At 42.7% G+C, this 24,495-nt stretch overlaps 1 protein-coding gene across 1 annotated transcript in view; it reads left to right on the forward strand.

Moving 5' to 3' along the window:
* Positions 1-18,687, forward strand: part of GDF11 (growth differentiation factor 11) — a 373,379-nt gene extending 354,692 nt beyond the window's left edge. The window contains 2 exon segments of the mRNA XM_029594790.1: positions 16,786-17,159; positions 17,824-18,687. Coding sequence (XP_029450650.1) covers positions 16,786-17,159; positions 17,824-18,204 — 755 coding nt within the window. The 3' untranslated portion in view covers positions 18,205-18,687.
* Positions 18,688-24,495: the final 5,808 nt, after the last annotated feature.

Genomic DNA, 24,495 nt, shown 5'->3' on the forward strand with positions numbered 1-24,495 from the left:
CCCATCACCACACTGTACCACCACAGGATACCAGATACCTCACTGAAATCAATTCTTTTATTTTGCCTCTGATTTTCCTGCATTTAAAACATTTTTAGTACCCAGTGTTGGAACAGGCTTACGTGGTAAGATTTTGCTAACAGAGATTTGAGCATTTTATTTTTTAAATGCACTTATATAAGAAAGCTAAAAAATAGTGCTGCATTTCTGAAATTCCAGGGGCTGAATAACTGTTTGGATCTGACCCCTTCCCTCCTCTTCTCTTCCTCCACTCACTCCTGCATGTCATGCCAATTCAGCTGGGAAGGATGTTTCCCTTGGCCAAACCCTGGAGGATTTCTGGCACTAGTCCCCAAACACTCATTAATCCCCTGGGGACCTCTCAGAGTCTGCTGCTTAGACCAGAGAAAGAGGTTAAAAGAAACATATGTTCTGTGTTCCCAAAAGATTGTGTATTTTGTGAAAGGGTTGGGATCAGTAAGGTCAGAGCGAAGGAATATAAAGGAAGGAGGGGGGGAAAGAAAATGTGGAGAAAAGAACAGCCAGTCTTTATTTTTTTTGTGGTCCAGCAGTTTTCTTCTCCTCCTTTTGGGCTTCCAGCTCAATCAGAACCAGCCTCTAGTGGGCTATAGCCCCATGAGCCTTTATGCACAATTATATGTGAATTTTCCACCTTGTTTTTATATCCTCTGAACCATTTCCTGCTGGAAAAGCGTGAGATAAATAAACCAAGAGACAGACAATCTTAAATAAGAAAAGATGTTTTAGGGATGGTGCCACTTATGCATGAGTGCCACTATGTGTACATTTGCAGAGAGAACCAAGAAACATGTCCAGCAGAGTATAGCAAGTAAGCTTACTGTAAACGGTGTTTTCCATAGATAACAGGATGAATTTGCCATGGCATGTGGCATCTAGTGGCATCGAACAGACCTTTCTATCCAAGCTAGTAGAGATTTTGCTCTACTGAGCATGTATGGGAATTCACGCTCAGGTATTCACTCATGAGCCCCCTTAGTTGATTTGAGAGCTAAATCTAGCTAGGTTGTCAACTAGATATTTAGCATGGTTAATTCATCCTGCTATCTACAGAAACATCATTTACGGTAAGCAAACTTGCTTTTTCCATCAATAAGCAGAGCTGAATTAGTCATGACATTCTTTATAGGGATGTGAATCGTTTTAGGACGATTAAAATTATCGTCCGATAATTTTAATATCGTCTTAAACCGTTATGGAACACAATACAATAGAGATTCTAACGATTTATCGTTATAAATCGTTAGAATCGTGAGCCGGCACACTAAAACCACCTAAAACCCACCCCCGACCCTTTAAATTAAATCCCCCACCCTCCCGAACCCCCCCCAAATGACTTAAATAACCTGCGGGTCCAGCGGCGGTCCGGAACGGCAGCGGTCCGGAACGGGCTCCTGCTCCTGAATCTTGTTGTCTTCAGCCGGCGCCATTTTCCAAAATGGCGCCGAAAAATGGCGGCGGCCATAGACGAACACGATTGGACGGCAGGAGGTCCTTCTGGACCCCCGCTGGACTTTTGGCAAGTCTCGTGGGGGTCAGGAGGCCCCCCACAAGCTGGCCAAAAGTTCCTGGAGGTCCAGCGGGGGTCAGGGAGCGATTTCCCGCTGCGAATCGTTTTCGTACGGAAAATGGCGCCGGCAGGAGATCGACTGCAGGAGGTTGTTCAGCGAGGCGCCGGAACCCTCGCTGAACGACCTCCTGCAGTCGATCTCCTGCCGGCGCCATTTTCCGTACGAAAACGATTCGCGGCGGGAAATCGCTCCCTGACCCCCGCTGGACATCCAGGAACTTTTGGCCAGCTTGTGGGGGGCCTCCTGACCCCCACGAGACTTGCCAAAAGTCCAGCGGGGGTCCGGAAGGACCTCCTGCCGTCCAATCGTGTTCGTCTATGGCCGCCGCCATTTTTCGGCGCCATTTTGGAAAATGGCGCCGGCTGAAGACAACAAGATTCAGGAGCAGGAGCCCGTTCCGGACCGCTGCCGTTCCGGACCGCCGCTGGATCCGCAGGTTATTTAAGTCATTTGGGGGGGGTTCGGGAGGGTGGGGGATTTAATTTAAAGGGTCGGGGGTGGGTTTTAGGGGGTTTTAATGTGCCGGTTTTGCGATTTTTCGATTTTTAGATTTTTCACGATTTTTCACGATATTTTACCCCCCCAAACGGCAACAATACGATTCCCTCCCCCTCCCAGCCGAAATCGATCGTTAAGACGTTCGAGGACACGATTCACATCCCTATGTCAAGCTGAAGGTTGTTTACTGAAAAACAACCCACACTCCACTGTGGATAGTGGTTTACTGAGTGAATAGGCTATGCAAAACTGTTTGATAGATTGTCCAGACAGCAATTGGACATAAAGGTATGCATTGATGATGACTATGTTGCAGCTTTGATAGGTATAGCTTGTAGATGAGCTTCTGATGCAGCCATGGCTCTCACTTGATGAGCCTTGATAGAATCTGTGATCTGGATGCCTGCTAAGGTATAACAATGTGTGATACAGTCTGCCAGCCAATTAGACAATATTTGCTTGGCCACTGCTATGCCAGATCGGTTAGAATTTTAATAATCAAAGAACTATGAAGCCTGACAATGTGGCTGAGTTTTTCTTTTGTTATAAGCCAAGGCCTTTTTATAGTATAAGGTGTGGAGGGCTTTTTCACATTCATCTGCATGTGGTCTTGGGAAGAATGAAAGAGCAAGATGGCTTGATAATATGGAAAAATGTTTTGTAGGAATTTCGGGTGGGTGCAGAGCACTACCCTATTGTGAAAGAACTGTAGGTGGTGTGAGTAATGAACTAGAGCTTCAAGTTCACTGACCTTTCTAATTGATGTTATCACTACCAGGAATATTACTTTCCATGTTAGGAACTTAAGAGAAGTTGACTCCAGTGGTTTTAATGGTGGTTTCATGAGGTATACAATAAAAATGGAGATAGATGAATATGTTGTTAAGTGAATTGTTTGTTTGGTTGCTAAAGACTGACATTAATTTGCTTCATCTTAAAGGTGTTTTAGTGCATTTTAAAAAAAGACAAAAATTAAGGTGAATGATAGAGGAGACCAGGTGTGAGATATATACAACTCATTACCAACAGTTTTACTGACGCCTCTTTATATTATATATCATATATCTGAAAACCTTATGTGCTGTCACTTAGCAGCATATTCTTCTGTCTCCATTTTTGAATGATATAGTTCTTCACACTTTTTGATTGGGTTTCATGAGTTGTACCAGGATTACATATAGATCCCATGAAACAGGAGGTTTTTTGACTGGAGATTTAGTCTGCCACAAACCTTTCATGAATTTGGACACTAATGGATGAGTGGAGATAGGTTTACTATTGATTTGAGAATGGTAAGTGACTATTGTGCTGAGATATTCTTTCACTGATGAAGTGCTGAAACCTTAAAAGGAAAGAGATAGCAAATATTTAAGTAAATCTTTAGGTTCTCTTGAGAATAGGTCCAAGGAACTGTGTTGATGCCATATGGAAAATCTTTTCCATTTATAGTTATAGCCTCTCTTCGTTGATGGCTTTCTTGTGGATACTAGGCTATCCTACATTTCCTTTGGTGATCATTGAGTGCTCAACATCCAAGCTGTCAAATTTAAGGATGGGAGGTTTAGACAAAACAGACATCCTTCCTCTTGGGTTATTAAGGATAAATCTGATATGAGATGGACTGGAGCAGGGGTTCTCAATCCAGTCCTAGAGACACACCTAGCCATTTGGGTTTTAAGGATATCCATAATATATGCACAAGATAGATTTACATACAATGAAGACAGTGCATGAAATCTATCTCAGCATATTTATTGGGGATATCTTGAAAACCTGACCTGCTAGGTGTGCCCCAAGGACTGGATTGAGAGCACCTGGATTGGAAGACTGCTGGATAGATGCACTAGACATGTGAACCAAATTTACCTGGGCCATGCTAAAGCTATGAAAAACAGTTGGGTCCAGTCTTTGAGCACTTTTTACAACATTCTGGATATTAGTGGGATTGGCGGAAAAGCATAGATAAGATCTGTATTTCAGTTGAGCAGAAAAGTGTCCTGCATTGTTCTGAGTTTGCTGAGAGGAATGGAGCCAAAACTTTCTATTTTTCCTTTTGTTTTGATGCAAATAAGTCGATCACTGGAAAACCCTATAGACTGAACAGTTTGTTGGCTATTGATTGTTGCAGAGACCATTCATATGGTTGAAAGACTCTGCTGAGGCAATTTACTAATGTGCTGGAAATCCCTGGAAGGTAGCATGCTTGCAACATGGCTTGATGTTTAGTTGCCCATTCCCATATCTTTATTAGGGATGTGCATTTGTTTTAAACAAATTTAAAAAATGCGACAAATAAGGGTAATTCATTTCATTTGGGGTCCTTGAAACAAATTGAGGCCCTCCCCCCCCCCCCAAATGAAATGAACCTTATTTGTTGCAGAGACTCGCCTAGGGCATAGGTAGAGGCCCAAAGCAGGGGCCACAGCCTAGGCCCAAGTGCGATGCCAGGGTCTTTTGGCTTAGGCCTGAGCTGACGCCGGGGCCTCGGCCAAGACGAGCCCCCCGATCATTCACTTACCTGATCCATCAGGTATCCAAGGGCCAGGCCGAGTCCTGACACCTGTGCCTTAGGCTAAGCTGGAACCCAGTCCCAGGCCCCACTCCACAATGGCACCATTTTGATGTACAGCATTGGACGGCATTGCTGTATATCAAAATGATTCTGTCCACTGGGGTGAATGCGCCGGATTAATTAACTCTGGCACAACCCCAGTGCAAAGCATCAGTTTAAAGAAGAAAGAAGAGGACAGTGTCAATGGAGCTGTGAGGCCTGGGCTCCGTGCCTGGGCCTAACCCTAGGCCGAGGCCCAAGTATCAGGACCCGGCTTCTAGGCCAGGCCTTAGCATCAGACCTGGGTCCAGGCTGAGGCCCCAGCATTGGGATCCAGCTGGGCCTGGGCTCCAGCCTAGGCCGAGGCTCAGGCTTTGGGCCTGGGTCTGGGCTGAGGCTGTGGCGTCAGGATCTGGCTTCTGGGCCAGACCTCGACATCGGGCCTGGGTCTGGGTTGAGGCCCCGGCAGCAGTACTCAGCCTCCAGCCTGGGCTGCAGCGTCGGGCCTGAGCCCAGGCTCCAGCCTAGGCTGAAGCCAAGGCATTGGGACATCACCTCTGGGCCATGACGAGGCATTGGGCCTGGGTCCTGTCTCCAGTCGAGGCCAAGATGTCGGCCTTGTGTAGACTGAGGCAAAGGTTGCAGCGACCTACTGTGGCCTCAGCCTACGCAAGGTCAGGGCATCAGCATGGGCCTAGGTCTCACTGGCAGATCCCCATCAGATTGTCTAAGTGAGGGCTAGGGGGATCCTGGCCCCAGCATTTTTCCAAGTGGGAGGGATGGGTGGTGGGGATGGGATGGGAGGCCTTGGAAGGCCTCATGTTCTATTTTGGGGTCATTTTTTACATTTTTTTTAATGTTTGATTCTTTTTTTTTTACATGAATGAAACAAACCAAACATTCCATCAACCGAAATTCATGGGGGAAAAAATCTTGCAAAAATGAACCAAAAATTGAAAACAAATTTTTTTATCCTTGTACACTCTTAATCTTTATAGCTTCTAGGTAAAAAGTCCATAACCCTGAGCCTCCTTGCTTGTTTATGCAGAATATGGCAACTTGATTGTCTGAATGAGGATGCTCTTCCCATTGACAAAGGATGTTAGAGAATATCTGATTGCTCTCAATTCCAGGAACTTGATCAATCCAAGAAAAACATTCTCAAATCAAGTTCCTTGTGGAGGCACCTGTGGCCAGTGTTACTTGGTGAAGGATGAAACGTAATAGCACACCCTCTTGAAGAATGGAAAGATGTAGCCACCAACGTAGATCCCATTTCATGTCTGTCGAAATCTGTACTTTTGTAGACAAGGGTTGAGTCAGCTTGTCCCATTGTGACCGAAGATCCCACTGGAGATGTCATTATATGAAGGCTGGTTAGAGAAACTACATGGATCACTGCCACCATGTGGCCTACAATAACCATCATTTCTCTGGCGCCAGTTGGAAGGATAAACATAAGCATCTTTGACAGTGCACATCCACTCCCCACTTTGGATGAAGGGGAGGATTGTGTAGAGGCATTCATTTTGAATTTTTCCTGAGAATATGTTTGTTCAGGCTTCTTAAATCCAAGATGCGTCTCATTACCCCAGATATTTTGGGGATGAGAAATTAGTGGGAGTAGAACCCTTGGCCAAATAGATAGGAAGCAATTGGTTCTATTGCCCACTGTTCAAGGAGCGACTGCACCTCCAGACGGAGTTGTGTTGTGTGAGCGCATCCAGATTGAAGACTGAAAGAGGAAGAAATATGGGAAACCAGAAGAATTGCAAGTGGTATCCAGATGCCATGATCTTCAGAACCCAGTCATGTCTCATTATCTTGTGCCACTCCTCAAAGTAGTGCTGGATTGTTTCTCCTACAGGAGAGGTTGGTTGCTGGGTTTGGAAGGTGGTCAAAAACTTTGTGCATGTTTTGGCTGGACTTACTGCATAGTTTGGGTTGATGGCGCTCCCGCTATCTGGGCCAAAATGGAAGTTGTTGGTTTTGCAGAAGTAGAGGAAGCATCTGGTAATAACGGAACTGCTGGAAGGGATTTCTCTGGTCTTTTATAAGTGTAGTAAGTACGCCTTATGGAAAGCTTTTGGTCTAGTTCTGCCAAAAGGGACTGGACTATTACATTTTGTTCTTTAATTTACTCTACTGTTTCCTTGAGCTTCTCTCCAAAGAGGTTGTCATTGAGGCAGGAAACATCCACCTACTTTTTGTGGACATCATCACAAAGGCTATTGGCTCTCAACCAGACCATGTGGCACACTTCAATAGAGGATGGGGTGGTATCAAATGCCTCACAGATGGAACAAATAAGATAGCATATACTGTACATTCTTCAGCATCCAAAAGTGGTTGAGAGTACGCAATTCCAGTTTCTCCAGTAGGAAAAAACATTATCAGTTTTTGTATACAATCATATAAGTATTATAGCATGTAGAATTGATGGGTAGAAATCCTTGCATTTAACATGGAGGTTTGAAACATCTTTTTACCAAAATTGTCTAGGAGTCTGGGATCCTTTCCTGGCGATGTATTTGAGTATATCCTTGTTTTCTTTGCTTTCTTTTTAGCCAATTCTACCACTACTAACTGATGGGGTAGCTGTACAATTCCAAACCCTGGAGATTTTTGCCTCTGTATTTAAGGTCAAGTTTTCTTGCTTCTGGGGTGCAGTCTACGGGATTTTCCTACATTCTCATTTGTAATTCTTACAGGATCGGAAGAGCTGTTGGCTCTGCTGGTATTTCCAAAATTTTGAAGAGACCCAAAACATTTTTCCTTATGGACATTTACTCCTAGGGCTTTTCCCAACTTGTCCAGAAACCTGGAATAGGGGAGATCTTCCAGGGGAGACAAGTGTTCTGGAAGTTCTGAAAGGAGATTCAAGGGTATTCCCTTTCAACCCTCTTCAGAGCCCAGAGGTGAGGGAATGCTAATCCAGGGGTGACTGAGGGGGTCCTTGGAAGGGTGAATTCTTGGTGGCCCTGAATGGCTAGAATTTTCTGCAAGTGAAAGCCATGGGCTAGAACCCCTTTGCAGTGTCTCTGATGAACCTGTATGAACTGGAGATAGTAGGACTCTTTATAGAAGTAAGTTGATATTCTGGAAAGGAAAGGTAGAACTGTACCATCCTTTTCCTTAGCCACTAAAGAGGTAAAGAAATCCTTCACTAACTCTGCTACTTAGTCAAGTGGCTGAAATGCCCTCAGACCTGGCATACCTGGTGGCATATCTTCTTCAGAAACTAGAACCTGTACATCTTCTTTTTTTTATTTTTATTTATATTTTTCAAATTATAACATTTACAGTAAAATGATATAATCAAGTATAACATATTTCATACATCGCTATTTTTAAAGAAAATATAAATGTATTCCAGCCCACATTTTTGGAGGGGGAGAGAGCTACTGACTCTGCAACATTGACATTTCTCTTTTACAATCAAATATCCCCTTACTACCCTTTCATAAAGCTTGGGATTTGTCTAAGATAAAGCGTTGCAGGTGGGATGGATCAAGAAATACAAACTTATTGTTTTGAAACAAAATCTGGCATTTACACGGGAATTTAAGGAAAAAGCTAGCCCCAATATTTAGCACTGATTGTTTCATAGATAGGAAAAGTTTCCTCCGTGCTTGAGTCGCACGGGAAACATCTGGGAAGACTTGTATTTTCTGTCCGCAGAAATTTTGATCTTTGTTTTGAAAATATTTAAGAAAAAACAAGTCTTTATCCCGTTTCAAAGAAAAAGAAACGCCTGTACATCTTCTGACTCGGTAAAATTTCAGTTGGAGATCGATTAGAAATGAGAGGCATTAGAGAGCAAATGGGATCTCGTGTTTCAAGTTGTAGTCCTTAAGAACATAAGAACATAAGAAAATGCCATACTGGGTCAGACCAAGGGTCCATCAAGCCCAGCATCCTGTTTCCAACAGTGGCCAATCCAGGCCATAAGAATCTGGCAAGTACCCAAAAAACTAAGTCTATTCCATGTAACCATTGCTAATGGCAGTGGCTATTCTCTATTCTCTTGTTCCAATAATTTCCTTGATGAGATTGTTCTGGTAACTGATGGAGATAGAGGAATCATATCTCTGCTCCAGTAAACAGACTGGTCTGGCCTATGTACAATTCTGTGAGAAGATGTGTAGCACAATGCATTGATGCTTCTGAAAGCAAAGGCACTGAGGAACAAAGTTTGGTGCATGGAAGACTTATGTGTCAGTAGTGCCAGAGACGTTTGCTTCAACAGCGCCGATAGAGACATTTCCTTCAATGGCGCAGATGTCATCTTATGTGTTGATGGCGCCCATGGTTCTCTGTGCATCAATCGCACCAATGCTGCTGTGTGTTGACAGCACTGGAACCACTCTGTGCAATGACGGCATCGGTGCACAGTGCGTCAATAATGCCAGTGCACTTGAACCCCTATGTTTTTTCATTGCAGAGTGCTCCAAGTGTTCTTCGGAGTGGAGCTTCTTCTTCTATGATGTATGCCAACTGCGTTTACTCAACCTTGAGCATTTGGCTTGCTGTGCCAACAGGGAGATATTTTGGAGGAGCTTCTGCTCACTTCCCTTCCCAGGAAAGCAGACAAGCAGTCAAAGCTACATTTCGGGATGAGGCCTAACTTTGACTTCTGCAATCCTTGCATAGCTCCGCCATTTTGTAGGCCCTTATTATCTGCGTACACAGGGACATCCATCCACATCCATCCAAATAACCTGATTAAAGTCAGGACTTAGACAAAGGTAGCAAAGCTCATGTCCATCTGTAATGAGCATTTTTCTGCCACAAATACAATTTTTAAATCCACTTACTATGGCTTTTTTCTCTCCTGACATTTTGAGGAAAAATCTTCTTTTTTTTTATTTTGGAAAGTAGCACTGAAAAGTGCTATTTGGGGGGCTGCTGAGGCAGCGAGGCAACTTTTTAGATAGAAAAATTAGGTTATAACAAGAAAACATAGAGATAGAGGTTCACATCTATGCTAGTGTTTGGACAAAAAAAGACTATTGGGGTTCAAGAGGCAACGCCTGAGTAGGAATTCCTGCACATGCTCTCTAGAGCAAAAACTCTGCTAGCTTGGAGAGATGCCTGTTCAGTGCCGCTTGGATGATGTCACCCACATATCATGACTAATACAACCCTGCTTATCAACAGAAAATCCATTCTATTAAGGCAAAAGATTCACAAGGTAACACTGAAATACTATGTGCAAGCTGCCCCAGTACATTTTAACTTATTACAAAGCACCTACTAATTTTATAGTTTTGGGTGCTTTATAATAAGTTAATTTAATTGAAAAATAAAGCCACAGGCCAACCCAGAGACCCAGAGGCAGTGCTGCACAGTTCCATGCAAAAGACTTTGGTTTGATTTCTGGATCTGGGTTTTTCTCCTTGTGTCAAATATGGCTAGTGTACTGTGGAGGCAGCATTCATTACCCTTGAGGATAAGGAAGTATTATCCATTGCTCTTTGGCGGGCCTGAATTTGTCAATACAAATACTATGCCTGTGCCTAGGATAGCAAAAATGAGGGGACAACAAGCTAGCTGAAGATTTTCTGCCATCCTGCTGTGCTGAATCTCACTCAGCAAAGAACAACCCTCTGCTTTCTGATTGAGCCCCTCCCTCCCAGGCAGCATGAAGGGAATTGGGTGGGGGGGGGGAGCACTGGAGCAGACATTTGAGAACAAATAAACTACTTTACTCCCTAATACAGCCCATTCCATCCTGTCATTCAGGGACTAGAGGGAAGGGGTTGAGCCTGGAGCAGAGTAAAAGGAGATCATTTTGGGGATGTTAGGAGGCGGCTGAGTGGGGGGGGGGGGGGGATCATCGGGGGTAACAAGCAAGGCTGGTGGATGAGAGGGGATCAGATGGGGGGCATATGTCTATGTGTGAGAGAACGGGAACAGGGGTAGTGTTTGTGTGCATGAGAAAGGTTTGGGGCTAGAGTGGGAGAATAGAGAGGGTATGCAAGGGGGGGAACAGGACCGGAGCATGGTAGAGACAGACACTTTCCTTTGCCCTCTCTCCTCTCCCCCCTTCAATTATTCACATCCTGTCTCCCTAGAACAAAGGGGAAAGCTGTCATTTGCTCAGCAGCACATGGTTTGGAGGGAGGTATCTTCAAAGGATACTAATGATGCATTAGAATTAGGACATCCCAACAGTGAGGTTCCAATAATAAGAAAAGTAGTTCAAGTGCCTGTAATTAAAAACTCACCTGAGCTAAAAGATTCCAATTTATCCCTATCAATTAAAAAGCGGAATCAAAATACAAACAAAAAACACACTTTGAAATGTTTGTATGCTAATGCCAGAAGTCTAAGATGTCAGATGGGAGAATTAGAATGTATAGCAGTGAATGATGACATAGACTTAATTGGCATCTCAGAGACATGGTGGAAGGAGGATAAACAATGGGACAGTGCTATACCGGGATACAAATTATAACACAATGACAGAGAGGAGCATCTGGGAGGCAGTGTGGCGCTTTATGTCCAGGATGGCATAGGTTCCAACAGGATAAAGATCCTGTATGAGACTAAATGCACAATCGAATCTTTATGGGTAGAAATCCCTTGTGTGTTGGGGAAGACTATAGTGATAGGAGTATACTACCTTCCACCTGTCCAAGATGGTGAGATGGACAGTGAAATGCTAAGAGAAATTAGGGAAGCTAACCAAATTGGTAGTGCAGTATTAATAGGAGATTTCAATTACCCCAGTATTGACTGGGTAAATGTAACATCAGAACATGCTAGAGAGATAAAGTTCCTGGATGGACAAATGACAGTTTTATGGAGCAATTGGTTCAGGAACCAATGAGAAAGGGAGCAATTTTAGATCTAATTCTCAGTGGAGCACAGGATTTGGTGAGAGAAGTATTGGTGGTGGGGTCGCTTGACAATAGTGATCATAATATGATCAAATTTGAATTAATAACTGGAAGGGGGACAGTAAGCAAATCCAGGGCTCTAGTGCTAAACTTTCAAAAGGGAAACTTTGATAAAATGAGAAAAATAGTTAGAAAAAACTGAAAGGAGCAGCCACAAAGGTAAAAAGTGTGTAAGAGGCGTGGACATTGTTAAAAAATATCATCCTAGAAGTACAGTCCAGATGTATTCCACACATTAAGAAAGGTGGAAAGAAGGCAAAACAATTACCGGCATGGTTATAAGGGGAGGTGAAAGAAGCTATTTTAGCCAAAACATCTTTATTCAAATATTGGAAGAAGGATCCAAGAGAAGAAAATAGGATAAAGCATAAGCATTGGCAAGTTAAATGTAAGACATTGATAAGACAGGCTAAGAGAGAATTTGAAAAGAAGTTTGCCGTAGAGGCAAAATCTCTCAGTAAAATCTTTTTAAAATATATCTGAAGCAGAAAGCCTGTGAGAGAGTCAGTTGAACGTTATATGATTGAGGGGTTAAAGGGGCACTAAAAGAAGATAAGGCCATTGCGGAAAGATTAAATGATTTCTTTGCTTCGGTGTTTAGTGAAGAGGATGTTGGGGAGATACCCATTCTGGAGAAGGTTTTCATGGGTAATGATTCAGATGGACTGAACCAAATCATGGTGAACCTAGAAGATGTAGTAGGCCTGATTGACAAACTGAAGAGTAGTAAATCACCTGGACCACATGATATACACCCCATGGTTCTGAAGGAACTAAAAAATGAATTTTCAGATCTATTAGTAAAAATTTGTAACCTATTATTAAAATCATCCATTGTACCTGAAGACTGGAGGGTGGCTAATGTAACCCCAATATTTAAAAAGGGCTCCAGGGGCAATCCGGGAAACTACAGACCAGTTAGCCTGACTTCAGTCCCAGGAAAAATAGTGGAAAGTGTTCTAAAGATCAAAATCACAAAACATATAGAAAGACATGGTTTAATGGAACAAAGTCAGCATGGCTTTACCCAAGGCAAGTCTTGCCTCACAAATCTGCTTCACTTTTTGAAGGTGTTAATAAACATGTAGATAAAGGTAAACCAGTAGATGTAGTGTATTTGGATTTTCAGAAGGTATTTGACAAAGTTCCTTATGAGAGGCTTCCAAAAAAATTAAAAAGTCATGGGATAGGTGGCAATGTCCTTTCGTGGATTACAAACTGGTTAAAAGACAGGAAACAGAGAGTAGGATTAAATGGCAATTTTCTCAGTGGAGGGGAGTGGGCAGTGGAGTGCCTCAGGGATCTGTACTGGGACCCGGGCTTTTCAATATATTTATAAATGATCTAGAAAGGAATACGACGAGTGAGGTAATCAAATTTGCAGATGATACAAAATTATCTGAAGTAGTTAAATCACAAGCAGACTGTGATAAATTGCAGGAGGACCTTATGAGACTGGAAAATTGAGCATCCAAATGGCAAATTTAATTTAATGTGGATAATAGCAAGGTGATGCATATAGGGAAAAATAACCCATGCTATATTTACACGATGGTAGGTTCTATATTAGGAGCTACCACCCATGAAAGAGATCTAGGTGTCACACTGGATAATACATTGAAATCATTGGCTCAGTGTGCTGCGACAGTCAAAAAAGCAAACAGAATGTTTGGAATTATTAGGAAGGAAATGGTGAATAAAACGGAAATTGTCATAATGCCTCTGTATCGCTCCATGGTGAGACCGCACCTTGAATACTGTGTACAATTCTGGTTGCCACATCTCAGAAAAGATATAGTTGCAATGGAGAAGATACAGAGAAGGGCAACCAAAATGATAAAGGGAATGCAACAGCTCCCCTATGAGGAAAGGCTTAAGAGGTTAGGGCTGTTCAGTTTGGAGAAGAGACAGCTGAGGGGGGATATGATAGAGGTGTTTAAATCATGAGAGGTCTCGAACAAGTAAATGTGAATTGCTTATTTACTCTTTCGGATAATAGAAGGACTAGGGGGCACTAAGTTAGCATGAAGCATATTTAAAACTAATCGGAGAAAATTCTTTTTCACTCAATGCACAATTAAACTCTGGAATTTGTTGCCAGGGGATGTGGTTAGTGCAGTTAGTGTAGCTGGGTTTAAAAAAGGTTTGGATATGTTCTTGGAGGAGAAAGCAGAGTTGCTTACCTGTAACAGGTGTTCTCACAGGACAGCAGGATGTTAATCCTCACATGTGGGTGACATCATCAGGATGGAGCCCAATCACGGAACACTTTTGTCAAAGTTTCTAGAACTTTGACCGGCACACTGAAGACTTTTGAGCCCTTACATTCCTGCGAGCTTCACCATCTCACTTGGAAGGTGATCTTTCTAGGAGCCATAACATCCGCTCACAGAGTCAGTGAGTTCATGCGCTAGTAACATATCCACCTTATACCAGGTTTCTTCACAACCGCGTGGTACTCTGTACTCACCCTAAATTCCTCCCGAAAGTAGTCTCTGAGTTTCTCTTAAATCAATCCATAACTCTTCCTACCTTTTTTCCAAGACCTCACTCACAGCCAGGTGAGCAAGCTCTACACTCCTTGGACTGTAAACACGCTCTCGCTTTTATTTAGATTGCACTGCAGCACATAGAAAGTTCACCCAATTGTTTGTCTCTTTCAACAAAACAAAATTGGGTGCTCCGGTAGGAAAACAGACTCTATCCATCTGGCTAGCGGATTGCATTTCTTTTTGCTATCATCAAGCAGGACTTCTTCTCCAGGAACGTGTTAAAGCACACTCAGTAAGAACAATGGCAACGTCAGTGGCACACCTCCGTTCTGTACCTCTTGCTGACATCTGCAGAGCTGCCACATGGAGCTCCCTCCATACATTTGCATCTCATTATTGCCTCGAGAAGGCTGGTAGAAAGGATTCCATCTTTGGCCAGTCTGTCCTTCGAAATTTGTTTCCTATATAATACCCCATCTTCCTTCCTGCAACCCAGGGAGATGACCAGAACTACCACAGTTGTTGTGCCTGTTGCATGTCGTTAGGTGTTTTGGCTACATGACATTCGGGCATCCTGTAGCTTGCTAATCACCCACATGTGAGGACAACCATCCTGCTTGTCCTGTGAGAAAGCAGAGTTGCTTACCTGTAACAGGTGTTCTCACAGCAGGATGTTAGTCCTCATGAAACCTGCCTGCCAACCCGCGGAGTTGGGTTCGCTAAGGTTTTCTTATTTTATTTTTCGCTCGTACTTTTTACTACAAACGAAACTGAAGGGGGACCCCTGCTGGATGCAGGGTTGGTGGCATGCTGGGTATGCTCAGTGTGCCAGTCAAAGTTCTAGAAACTTTGACAAAAGTGTTCCATGATTGGGCTCCATCCTGATGATGTCACCCACGTGTGAGGACTACCATCCTGCTTGTCCTGTGAGAAGTCCATTATCTGCTATTAATCAAGTTGACTTCGAAAATATCCACTGGTACTACTAGCATCAGTAGAATGGGATTTACTTAGTTTTTGGGTACTTCCAGGTACTTGTAGCCTGGATTGGCCATTGTTGGAAACAGGATGCTGGGCTTGATGGACCCTTGGTCTGACCCAGTATGGCATGTTCTTATGTTCTTCTTGATTTCATATTTTATCTCTAGATCCTGGAACCTCTTTTCCTTCCTACCTCTCATTTCTCCCCAGATCCTGGAACTTATCGCCAACCACCTACTGCTCCCTCAATTCCAGAATCTCCTTCTCTTCCCCTATCCCAGATTGCTGACTCTCCCCACCTCCTCGATCTTTCCCATATCCAATTCTCAGACGTCTCTCCCTCTCCTCCACCTGTCTCACCTTCTCAATCCATTCTTGGTCCTGTTCTCTTTCTCTTATCCTCTCCTATCCTCTCTCCATTTGTGAGATCTGCTCCCTATACTTATACTTGAGATCCCTTTTCCTCACCCAATAAAAAGAAAATATATTATACAAAGACAAGCAAATTACTTTATTTTGCAATATAAAATAAAAAATTGAATTTTACCAATGTGCTTCAAAACTTTAAAAAGTTTGCTGCAGGAAACTATGTGGCTGGGCCTTAGATCTTCTATTCCCTTTTGTCTGACCTTATGGGGGTTGGGGATTAGGTAACAATCCCAATAGGGTCTAGAGGCAGAAAAATCACTGCCATATTCATGGCTCATAATTATTCATTCTGGAGAAAGTCACATTTCATGGCCCCCAACCAAGGACTGCCAGTACAGTAGTCAGACAAGGGTAAAACAAACCCCTGGTAGTCATACATACATATTCATGGTGCCATAGTCCATGATAGAAGCTAGTTCTAATTGAGCTGGAAGTCCAATGGAACAGAAATTATTGCCAGGCCAAAAACAGATAATAAAAAATAAAATAAAGCTACAGGGAAATGTTCTCCCTAGGCTCTTAGTGAAACAATTTAACTGCTGTCTCAAAGCTTATAGTGGCAGTGTATGGAGATTAGAGGCAGGGACAGAGGGGTGTCAGTCAATCAATCAATTTGATTGCCTGTGCGACCCCTGGTACTTTGAATAATTGCTCTGTGCCTATGTCAGCATATTAGGCTTGACGTGACATTGAGAATAATTTATGCAGTTGTAATTAGACAGTAAAATTATACCGAGCTAGCCTTATGGCTCAGGCCATAGACTGCCTGCTGCTGTGCAAGAGATCCAAGTTTAGATTTCCTGTTCATTTGAGCTGGATCTGTCACAAAGGTGGTAGTATACACTCAGGCCCAATAAAGGAGAAACGTTAGCTGTTGCTGTGGTGGCCCATGTTGACCGACAAGTGGTGCTAAGCGTATGCTTTGGAGGCACCCCTCCAAGCCTTCAGGCTGGTGAGGTCCATCGAGCTGCTCTGGCATGCCTTACTGTCTTTGTTGGAAGGGGGGTGACGGTGGTGTTAGTGAAAGAAGAGAAAAGATGGCAAGGGGAAAGGGGAAAAACAATATTGAATAAATTGAGGCACAGGAAAATAAAGTACCTCGTCAAAGTTCAGAGCTGAGGCTAGAACTCAGGCACAGAAAAACAAAGTGACCCGTCCAAGGTCACACAGAGTCTTGGTGGTAAAACTCACGAGTGCCGACTCCCAGCCCTTGCTTTCCTTTATGCAGTAAATGAATGCCTATTTTTTTATTCTATACCTGTTTTGTCTGTCTCAGTTTGTTTGTTTTGTTTTGGTTTTTTTCCCTTCTCTTTCTACAGCGGATCCAGTGGTCAGGATAGATGGGAACCCCCACTGCTGTTACTTCAATTTCAGCCCTAAGATCATGTTCACCAAAGTGCTGAAAGCCCAGCTGTGGGTCTACCTGCGCCCCATCCAGCACACATCCACTGTGTACCTGCAGATCCTGCGCCTCAAGCCCGTGACGGAAGAGGGAAGCCGCCACATCCGCATCCGATCACTCAAAATTGACCTGAACTCTCGCATTGGCCACTGGCAGAGCATCGACTTCAAGCATGTGCTGCAAAACTGGTTCAAGCAGCCACAAAACAACTGGGGCATTGAGATCAATGCCTTTGACCCGAATGGGAATGACCTGGCGGTTACCTCTCTTGGCCCTGGGGCTGAAGGACTGGTGTGTAAATTGCTTCCAGACAATAGATTTTAGTGGGGGGAGGGGGAAGCGGGGGGGGGGGGGGGAACGGCAGCAGGGGCAAAACAAAGAGATTGCAATTTCCATTGACCCAGCATTTGCTCTACCCCTTCTAAGATATTGAATTATAATTCATTTCTGACTGTGGCATAATGAAGAACTATGACAAAATCAGATTCAAATTCTCACCTTTTAATGCTGCTTTCCTTCTTCACCCCAGCCCCAATGGTTTCTATTGTGATTGTTATGAAAGATTAAAGAAAAACAACCCTGATCTTCAGGTGACAAAGCTGACCTGAAACTCACTTATATAGGTTACCCCTGATTTTTACAATGGGAGTCACCTGCATGGTATACTATGATCCCGTTTTGACTCCTGACATCGTAGCTGAGTATCTCTCCTCTAAAATGTTTTTCGTACACAGATCATTCTATCCTAAGTCAGTTATTCTCATGTTCAGTTCTGGATTGGTTGATTTGGTTTACCTTATGTCGCTCACACAAATGGGGATTTGTTTCATATTGTGTTTACACTTAATACTGGAGTTAACAACAAAATTCCATCTATACAGTATCTCTCCGTCTGTATATAGTACGTATCAGAATATCTCTTGATACCTGTTTCTGTACCTTCCTCTTACTGCAGCACCCATTCATGGAGCTACGAGTCATGGAGAACAACAAGCGTTCACGGAGAAACCTGGGCCTGGATTGTGATGAGCACTCCACAGAGTCCCGCTGCTGTCGCTACCCGCTCACCGTGGACTTCGAGGCTTTCGGCTGGGACTGGATTATTGCACCCAAGAGATACAAAGCCAACTACTGTTCGGGCCAGTGCGAGTATATGTTCATGCAAAAGTACCCACACACACATCTGGTGCAGCAAGCTAATCCTAGGGGGTCTGCCGGGCCCTGCTGCACCCCCACGAAAATGTCTCCCATTAATATGCTCTACTTCAATGATAAACAGCAAATCATTTATGGGAAAATTCCAGGCATGGTGGTTGACCGATGTGGGTGCTCTTAAAATGTGGATCAACACCGATCAGTTACAACTACCCTTCCCAACCCCAGCACACACACTTTTGCCCAACTGAAACCCTGGAAAGCAAACCATTTTTTAAAGAAAATAATAATTAAAAAAGAACAATGTCAAATCTTCTAAGAAAAAAATAAAAATATGTGCACTGTGCAATAAGTAGAAAAGCAAAAAGAATGAAAATCCCATTGTAAAAATTCCTTTGCCTCCCAAGTCAGCTGGGAAAAGAACCCCCTCCTCCTCCCTGAAACCACGACACTTTCCTCCGTATCCTCCCTCTCTCCTGCCCCAAAAGGGATGAAATTGTTACAAAGAAAAGTAAAGGATTGTAAACCAAACCGCTAAAAGAAGAGAGATGACATGATATAATCTTTCTGCGATGGGAGAATGGAGAGAAAGAACTGGACAGATTTATTAAAAGTTTACAAAAAAAAAAAAAAAAAGATCAAAATGAAACAAAAAATTCTGAAAGCATCTTATCAAACATATGTCTCTTTTAAGTTAAAGTGAAGTTTGTTGTGGAGTTATAGATTAAGGTAATATTTTGTTATATGAGAGAGAGAGAGAGAGAGAGAGAGAGAGAGAGAGAGAATGTATGAGACAGACAGCATCCTCTCCTTCATAGGTTATATTTTATCTTTTCTATTGTTTTCATTGTTCTTGCTTTTATTTCTGGAAAGCCTGGCTGCCCCTTTTGGAAAGAAATGTGTCCTCTGAGGAATGGTTGCAGGAGGGAAAAATGCTTTTAATTTATTAAAAAATCAAATATGAAGGAAATTGCGCTGCAAGGCTAACATACAAGAGTATCAGGTGGCTCCCCCTCTCTTGCCTAGACAGTAGAAAGTTCTGAGGGAGCGTGACTTTCGATCACATGATTCTTAAAAGGACCCTATACTTGAGGCCCATATTCAGCAGTGTGGGGTGAGGGAATTTACTCAGGTACTTTTTATCAGGTACCTTTATGTGAGAAATTCAAGAGGCCTTACCCAGATAATTCTGCAGCTGAATATATACTCTCCTACAGTTGCCCGGGTAAATTTAGGCCAGCATTCTTTCCAACTATACTTACCCGTGTAAGTCAGCTGGGTAGCTGCCTGGCTAAAATTAAGCCCTGTCCCGGAACCTCTCCTCTTTTTACCTGCGTAAAAAAGTTTTCTGGGTAAAATTCAGCTGGGGGGGGGGCAATGTTCAATTAAATATGGACCTCTTAGTCACTGTTGAAGGGGTGTGGTTTAGCCATTGTGACCTGAAAGGGTTCCTGCACTCTTGCCATTGATCAATCAGTTTTCAGGGAGTATACCCTAACTATTATCACATGATTAGGAAAGATTCTGCACCCTCAGCTTCAGCTTCTTAGTAGGAGCGGTGTGGCCTATCTACTGGATTACTAAAGGGATCACACATTCTTGCCTGTAAAGGTTAGTTTTCAAGCAAGAAGTCACCGTCTACTCAAAAATGTTGAATGCTGACATTTCCACACCCTCTAGGAATTTTCCTTTCTTATTTGGTGTGATCTGAAAGCTCTACTTTTCAGCTTTCCAGTGTTAACAAATTCAGAAAAATACCTGCGCACATACCGGACACATGAAACATACACACAAAGGTGTTCAGCTAGCACAAGTTTGAAACCAGTGAGCAGAAATGCCAATCCTCATCTTCAAACCTAGCTACTATTTGCATGTCTTTCATAACTATTTATAATTATTTTTAAGAAGTATAAACAAAATACTTATCAAAGCAATAGGAAATATTTAATTCAGTAACTTCAAACTTGGATCAATCAGAGTAGGGCATGCTGAAAGATGTACTTTTGATATTTTTATTTGTATTTTTTAAGGTAATAATTATGAATGTTTATGAAAGATGCACAGATAGCAGCTAAGGCTGAAGCCCTAATGATGGCGCTACTGCTGGCAAGTTTCAGTCTGGTGCTAATTCCACCCCTTTGTGTGTAAAAGTTGCTAAAATGTTGGCATTTAAACATATATTATATTTTCTGAAAGAAGCTGTAATGCTCATAAATGTCTGTAGCACTCAGTGCTATGTTTGGACGTTGTGAGATAAAAAGTATGGGAATCATATTTCATGCTTTTAATATATATTCTAAAATTAACATGCTACACACACAACACAAAATGAATTGTAAAAATCTGAATGTAAAATATTTGGAGGTTGTATTTTTTGTTATAAAATCCCAAATACTATATCTCAATAAAACATATGATAAAGCAGTAATTATATACCAATTTATTTTTTTTTTTACAACAGCTGTAGCTGTGTAGCTGCAAAGCCTCAGTATGAGAAAATAATGCTAATGTGGATATCTTTAAGATAAGGCAGCACCACTCACTGAAGTATTTATGTGCAGTAGGTGGTTGTATGCAGAATAGGTGTAGAAATTCTTCTTAAGCCAGATTATATCTAAACAAGTCTATAATTGCATGGCAACTTAAAAGAGCATGTTTTACAGCTCCATGACTTGCATATGTGCCTTGCAGTTGAACCCGGAAGGTAGGACTGTCTTTGGTGGGGTAATGGGGAATAGAGACAACCACCCTTGGCCCCAGACTTTAGGGGACATTGCACTACCATGATAGCCCCATCTCCAACACTATCATTTCAGTATTCTAGGGGTCTTGAGAAGTATGTGTGAAGAGGGGTAAGGAGTAAGTGTGGGATGAGGAGTGTGAGTGTGGGGTGAGGATTTTGTGTGAGCAGGGGTTGAGTTTATATGTGGAGGAGGGGCGAGGGCTGGAAATATGGGGGGTGTACATGTGTGGGATGTCCATCCCCCATACTCTTCCTCTTCTCTTCCCCCTCACCCTAGGCACGCTCCCCTTCCCTTCTCCTCCAGGTCACTTCCTTCCTTCCTTTGCCCTTCCCTCAGGCACTCTCCTCTCTCCTCACAGGTGGCGATGTTGGGATATGGGATGGGAGTGGAAAGGCCACTTGCACACTACTGCTGCCTCCTCCAATCTTGGGCTGGTGGGGACTAGGCTCTCTGTCAGCCACTCTGCTTCATCTTTGGTTGATGGGGCCACACTGCTACTTTCTCCAGCATTACTTCATCTTTGGCTAGTGGGACTTAGGCTCACAGCCATCGTGCTTTTTTCTCTCTGCCAGTGGTTCTTGTCTTCAGCTGGTAGGACCCTGCCAATCACTTTTTCTTTCTTTGCCATGGCTTCTGCAGGTCTTTCTTTGGCAGGGCTTGAAGATGCCCACTAACCAAGTTGCTTTCCCTCTCCTCCTAGGCTTCTATTTTCCTTTTGTCTGTGTGCTCGCTAGTCCTGATTATGGTGTCAGTATCACAGATGGACAAATACACATAGAAAACCGAAAACATAAGTGCGCATTTTTATTTTATAAATTATACTAACAGTTTTGATGAGTATGGCTAATTGGGAGGTGGAGGGGAAACCAATGCCATGCATACCTTTAGAGTGCTTGAAGAGAAAGAGAAGGAGAAAAAAAGGTTATTTTCTCTTATTTAAGTCTCAAGCCATACAAGACTTAAGAACCAAATGGAAGCTTGCTGCTTCTCTCTGCATCCATCAAGGTGATGACTAAAAATGTCTGGCAGTTTTAAGTGGTCTGCTTTTCCTTCCTTTTACTGGTATCAGGTTGCTGTCATACTCTGGATTGTATCTTGTTAATTATATTTATTGTCCCTAGTTTTCCCATGCTCAGACCCTCTACGGAGCGATTGTTGTACACCTCCTTCATACTCCTCAGATATTCTGTAGGTCTTGAATTACTGAGAACACTGTGGCACAGGTACCAGTTTTACAAAAAAATCATAGCTGTGTTCTCATAAACTGGAAGTCCAGCTGTCCCAACAGTATAGGTAGGGGAACAAACTGGGAAGCAAAAAATCAATGGAGAAACTGTATAGGACATTAAAAGCTAAAAGGGATTTTTTTTTCTCAAGCAAATGTGTTTAAAAAACTACTAGGATGGTTACTCAAACTATATTAATGGTTTCTTATTTCCTCCCAAATCCTATTTTAAAGTGACCCTCTGAAGAAAAATGAAATCGCAATGAAATGCAAAGCTCCAAATGATTCTGGAAGCCAATAACTAATAGGCATTTCCGAGAGGATCATCCTAAAGTCCACTGCCCTATGCAGTAACCAAATGAGTGCAAAAATGAACTTAGCCAATGAATTGAGCAGATAAGACTTACACTGGTAAACAAGGTTTTTGTTTCCTTCAGGCTGTTTGGTGTTCCAAATAGATTTTTTGATGCTGATCACAGATATTACTTCGGAATTTGTACTTCACGTAAGGTTTTTTTAGAAACGGCCAATTTTGTGTTACAATAATTGTGAAATTTTAAAACATAATCTCGCTTACATATATTTTCTTGCTGGACAGCAGTTTTTATGATTTTTAAAATTCATGTCGTATTTTTGATGGCCATAAGCAACTTAACATGTAACAGAGACTAACATTTTTAAAAATGCACCAAGAAACTCTGTCTGATCATGCCAGAACTTGCTCAGGCAAGCCCCAGCTCGGCTGCAAGATTCCAACTTGTTTCCATGACAACGCAGCCTTATATAAGCAGCAGCAGCAATGAGTAATCTCCTATGCAACATCTGTGTGAATGAGCGAATTGTAACACTACAACTGTTGAGTTTAAAGCTTGTGGATTTAATTTCATATACATTATGAAATTTCGCGCCAATGTCGTAATAGCCGTGACACATTTTGTTACATCTATGGTGAGTTTACTCTGAAAGCACAGAAAAGGAGTATGACTGCACTCATTATGAAGGCATACGAGCTATACTTCAGGTGCAAAATTGGTGACCAGGACAGAGCATGGGCTCCTCATATATGTTGCACATCTTGCGCCAGTAGTCTGCGAGCTTGGCTGAAAGGTGTGCGACCATCCATGCCGTTTGCCATCACAGTGAGATGGAGGGAACAGAAAGATCATATAACTGACTGTTACTTCTGCATGACGAATGTGTCAGGATACTCATCAAAGAACAGGAAGTTTTTGAGTACCCTAACCTTGCATCGGCAATGAGACCAGTGCCGCATGACAACAGTCTTCCTGTTCCAAAACTGCCAGAGGTGTGGACACTTGATGATGAGGAGGTAGGCGATGATGGCGAGCCATCGCAGATGGAAGCTGCGGCTGATCCTGACTTTGTGCCATCAACATCCAGCGATCCTCATTTAATATCTCAGTCAGAGCTCAATGATCAGGTCAGAGATTTGACTTTATCGAAGAGTCAGGCGGAGCTGCTTGGGCCAAGGCTGCAAGGATAGAATCTTTTGTCATCTGATATGAATATTTCAGTATTTTGCAGCCGTCATGAAGATTTGACAAAATATTTCAACCAAGTAGACAGTCTGACTTTTTGCTGTGATATCAATGGATTGTTTTGTGCTCTCGGATGTGACCACGACCCAACAGAATGGCGACTATTTATTGATTCATCAATCTTACATTTGAAGGCTGTTTTGCTGCACAACGGCAATATCTACCCTTCAACAATTGTCGGACATGCCATTCATATGAAAGAAACGTATGAGAACATGCAGCTACTGCTGAGCCACATTGAGTACTCGAAGTACAACTGGAATTTGTGTGGTGATCTCAAGGTAGTTGCAATTCTACTGGGTCTGCAGCTTGGTTACACCAAGTATTGTTGCTTCCTTTGTGAATGGGACAGTTGAGCAAGAGATTCGCATTACGTCAGAAAAGTCTGGCCTCTCCTCAAGAAGTTGGTTCCAGGGCAGAAGAATGTTGTGCACGACCCATTGGTGGATCCAAGTAAGATATTTCTTCCACCTTTGCACATCAAACTTGGGCTGATGAAAAACTTTGTTAAGGCAATGAACAAGCAAAGTAAAGCCTTTGATTATTTGCAGCAAATGTTTCCACGCATAAGTGACACCAAGATAAAAGAAGGTGTTTTCGTTAGCCCACAAATCCGAGCTATGATGAAGGACAGCCACTTTGATGGTCTTCTGCAAGGTACAGAACGTGTTGCGTGGACAGTCTTCAAGAATGTCATTTGTAACTTTCTAGGCAACTATAAGGCAGCAGACTATGTCAAACAGGTTGACAATCTGCTTCAGGCATACAAATTGATGAAGTGCAACATGTCATTGAAGATACATTTTCTTCATTCCCACTTGGACTTCTTCCCAGACAACCTTGGCGCTGTGAGTGACAAACATGGTGAAAGGTTTCATCAAGACATTGTCAAAATGGAGAAATGGTATCAAGGCAAATGGAACCCCTCTATGCTGGGTGACTAT

Source organism: Rhinatrema bivittatum, chromosome 3, assembly GCF_901001135.1.
Source record: "Rhinatrema bivittatum chromosome 3, aRhiBiv1.1, whole genome shotgun sequence".
NCBI lineage: Eukaryota > Metazoa > Chordata > Amphibia > Gymnophiona > Rhinatrematidae > Rhinatrema > Rhinatrema bivittatum.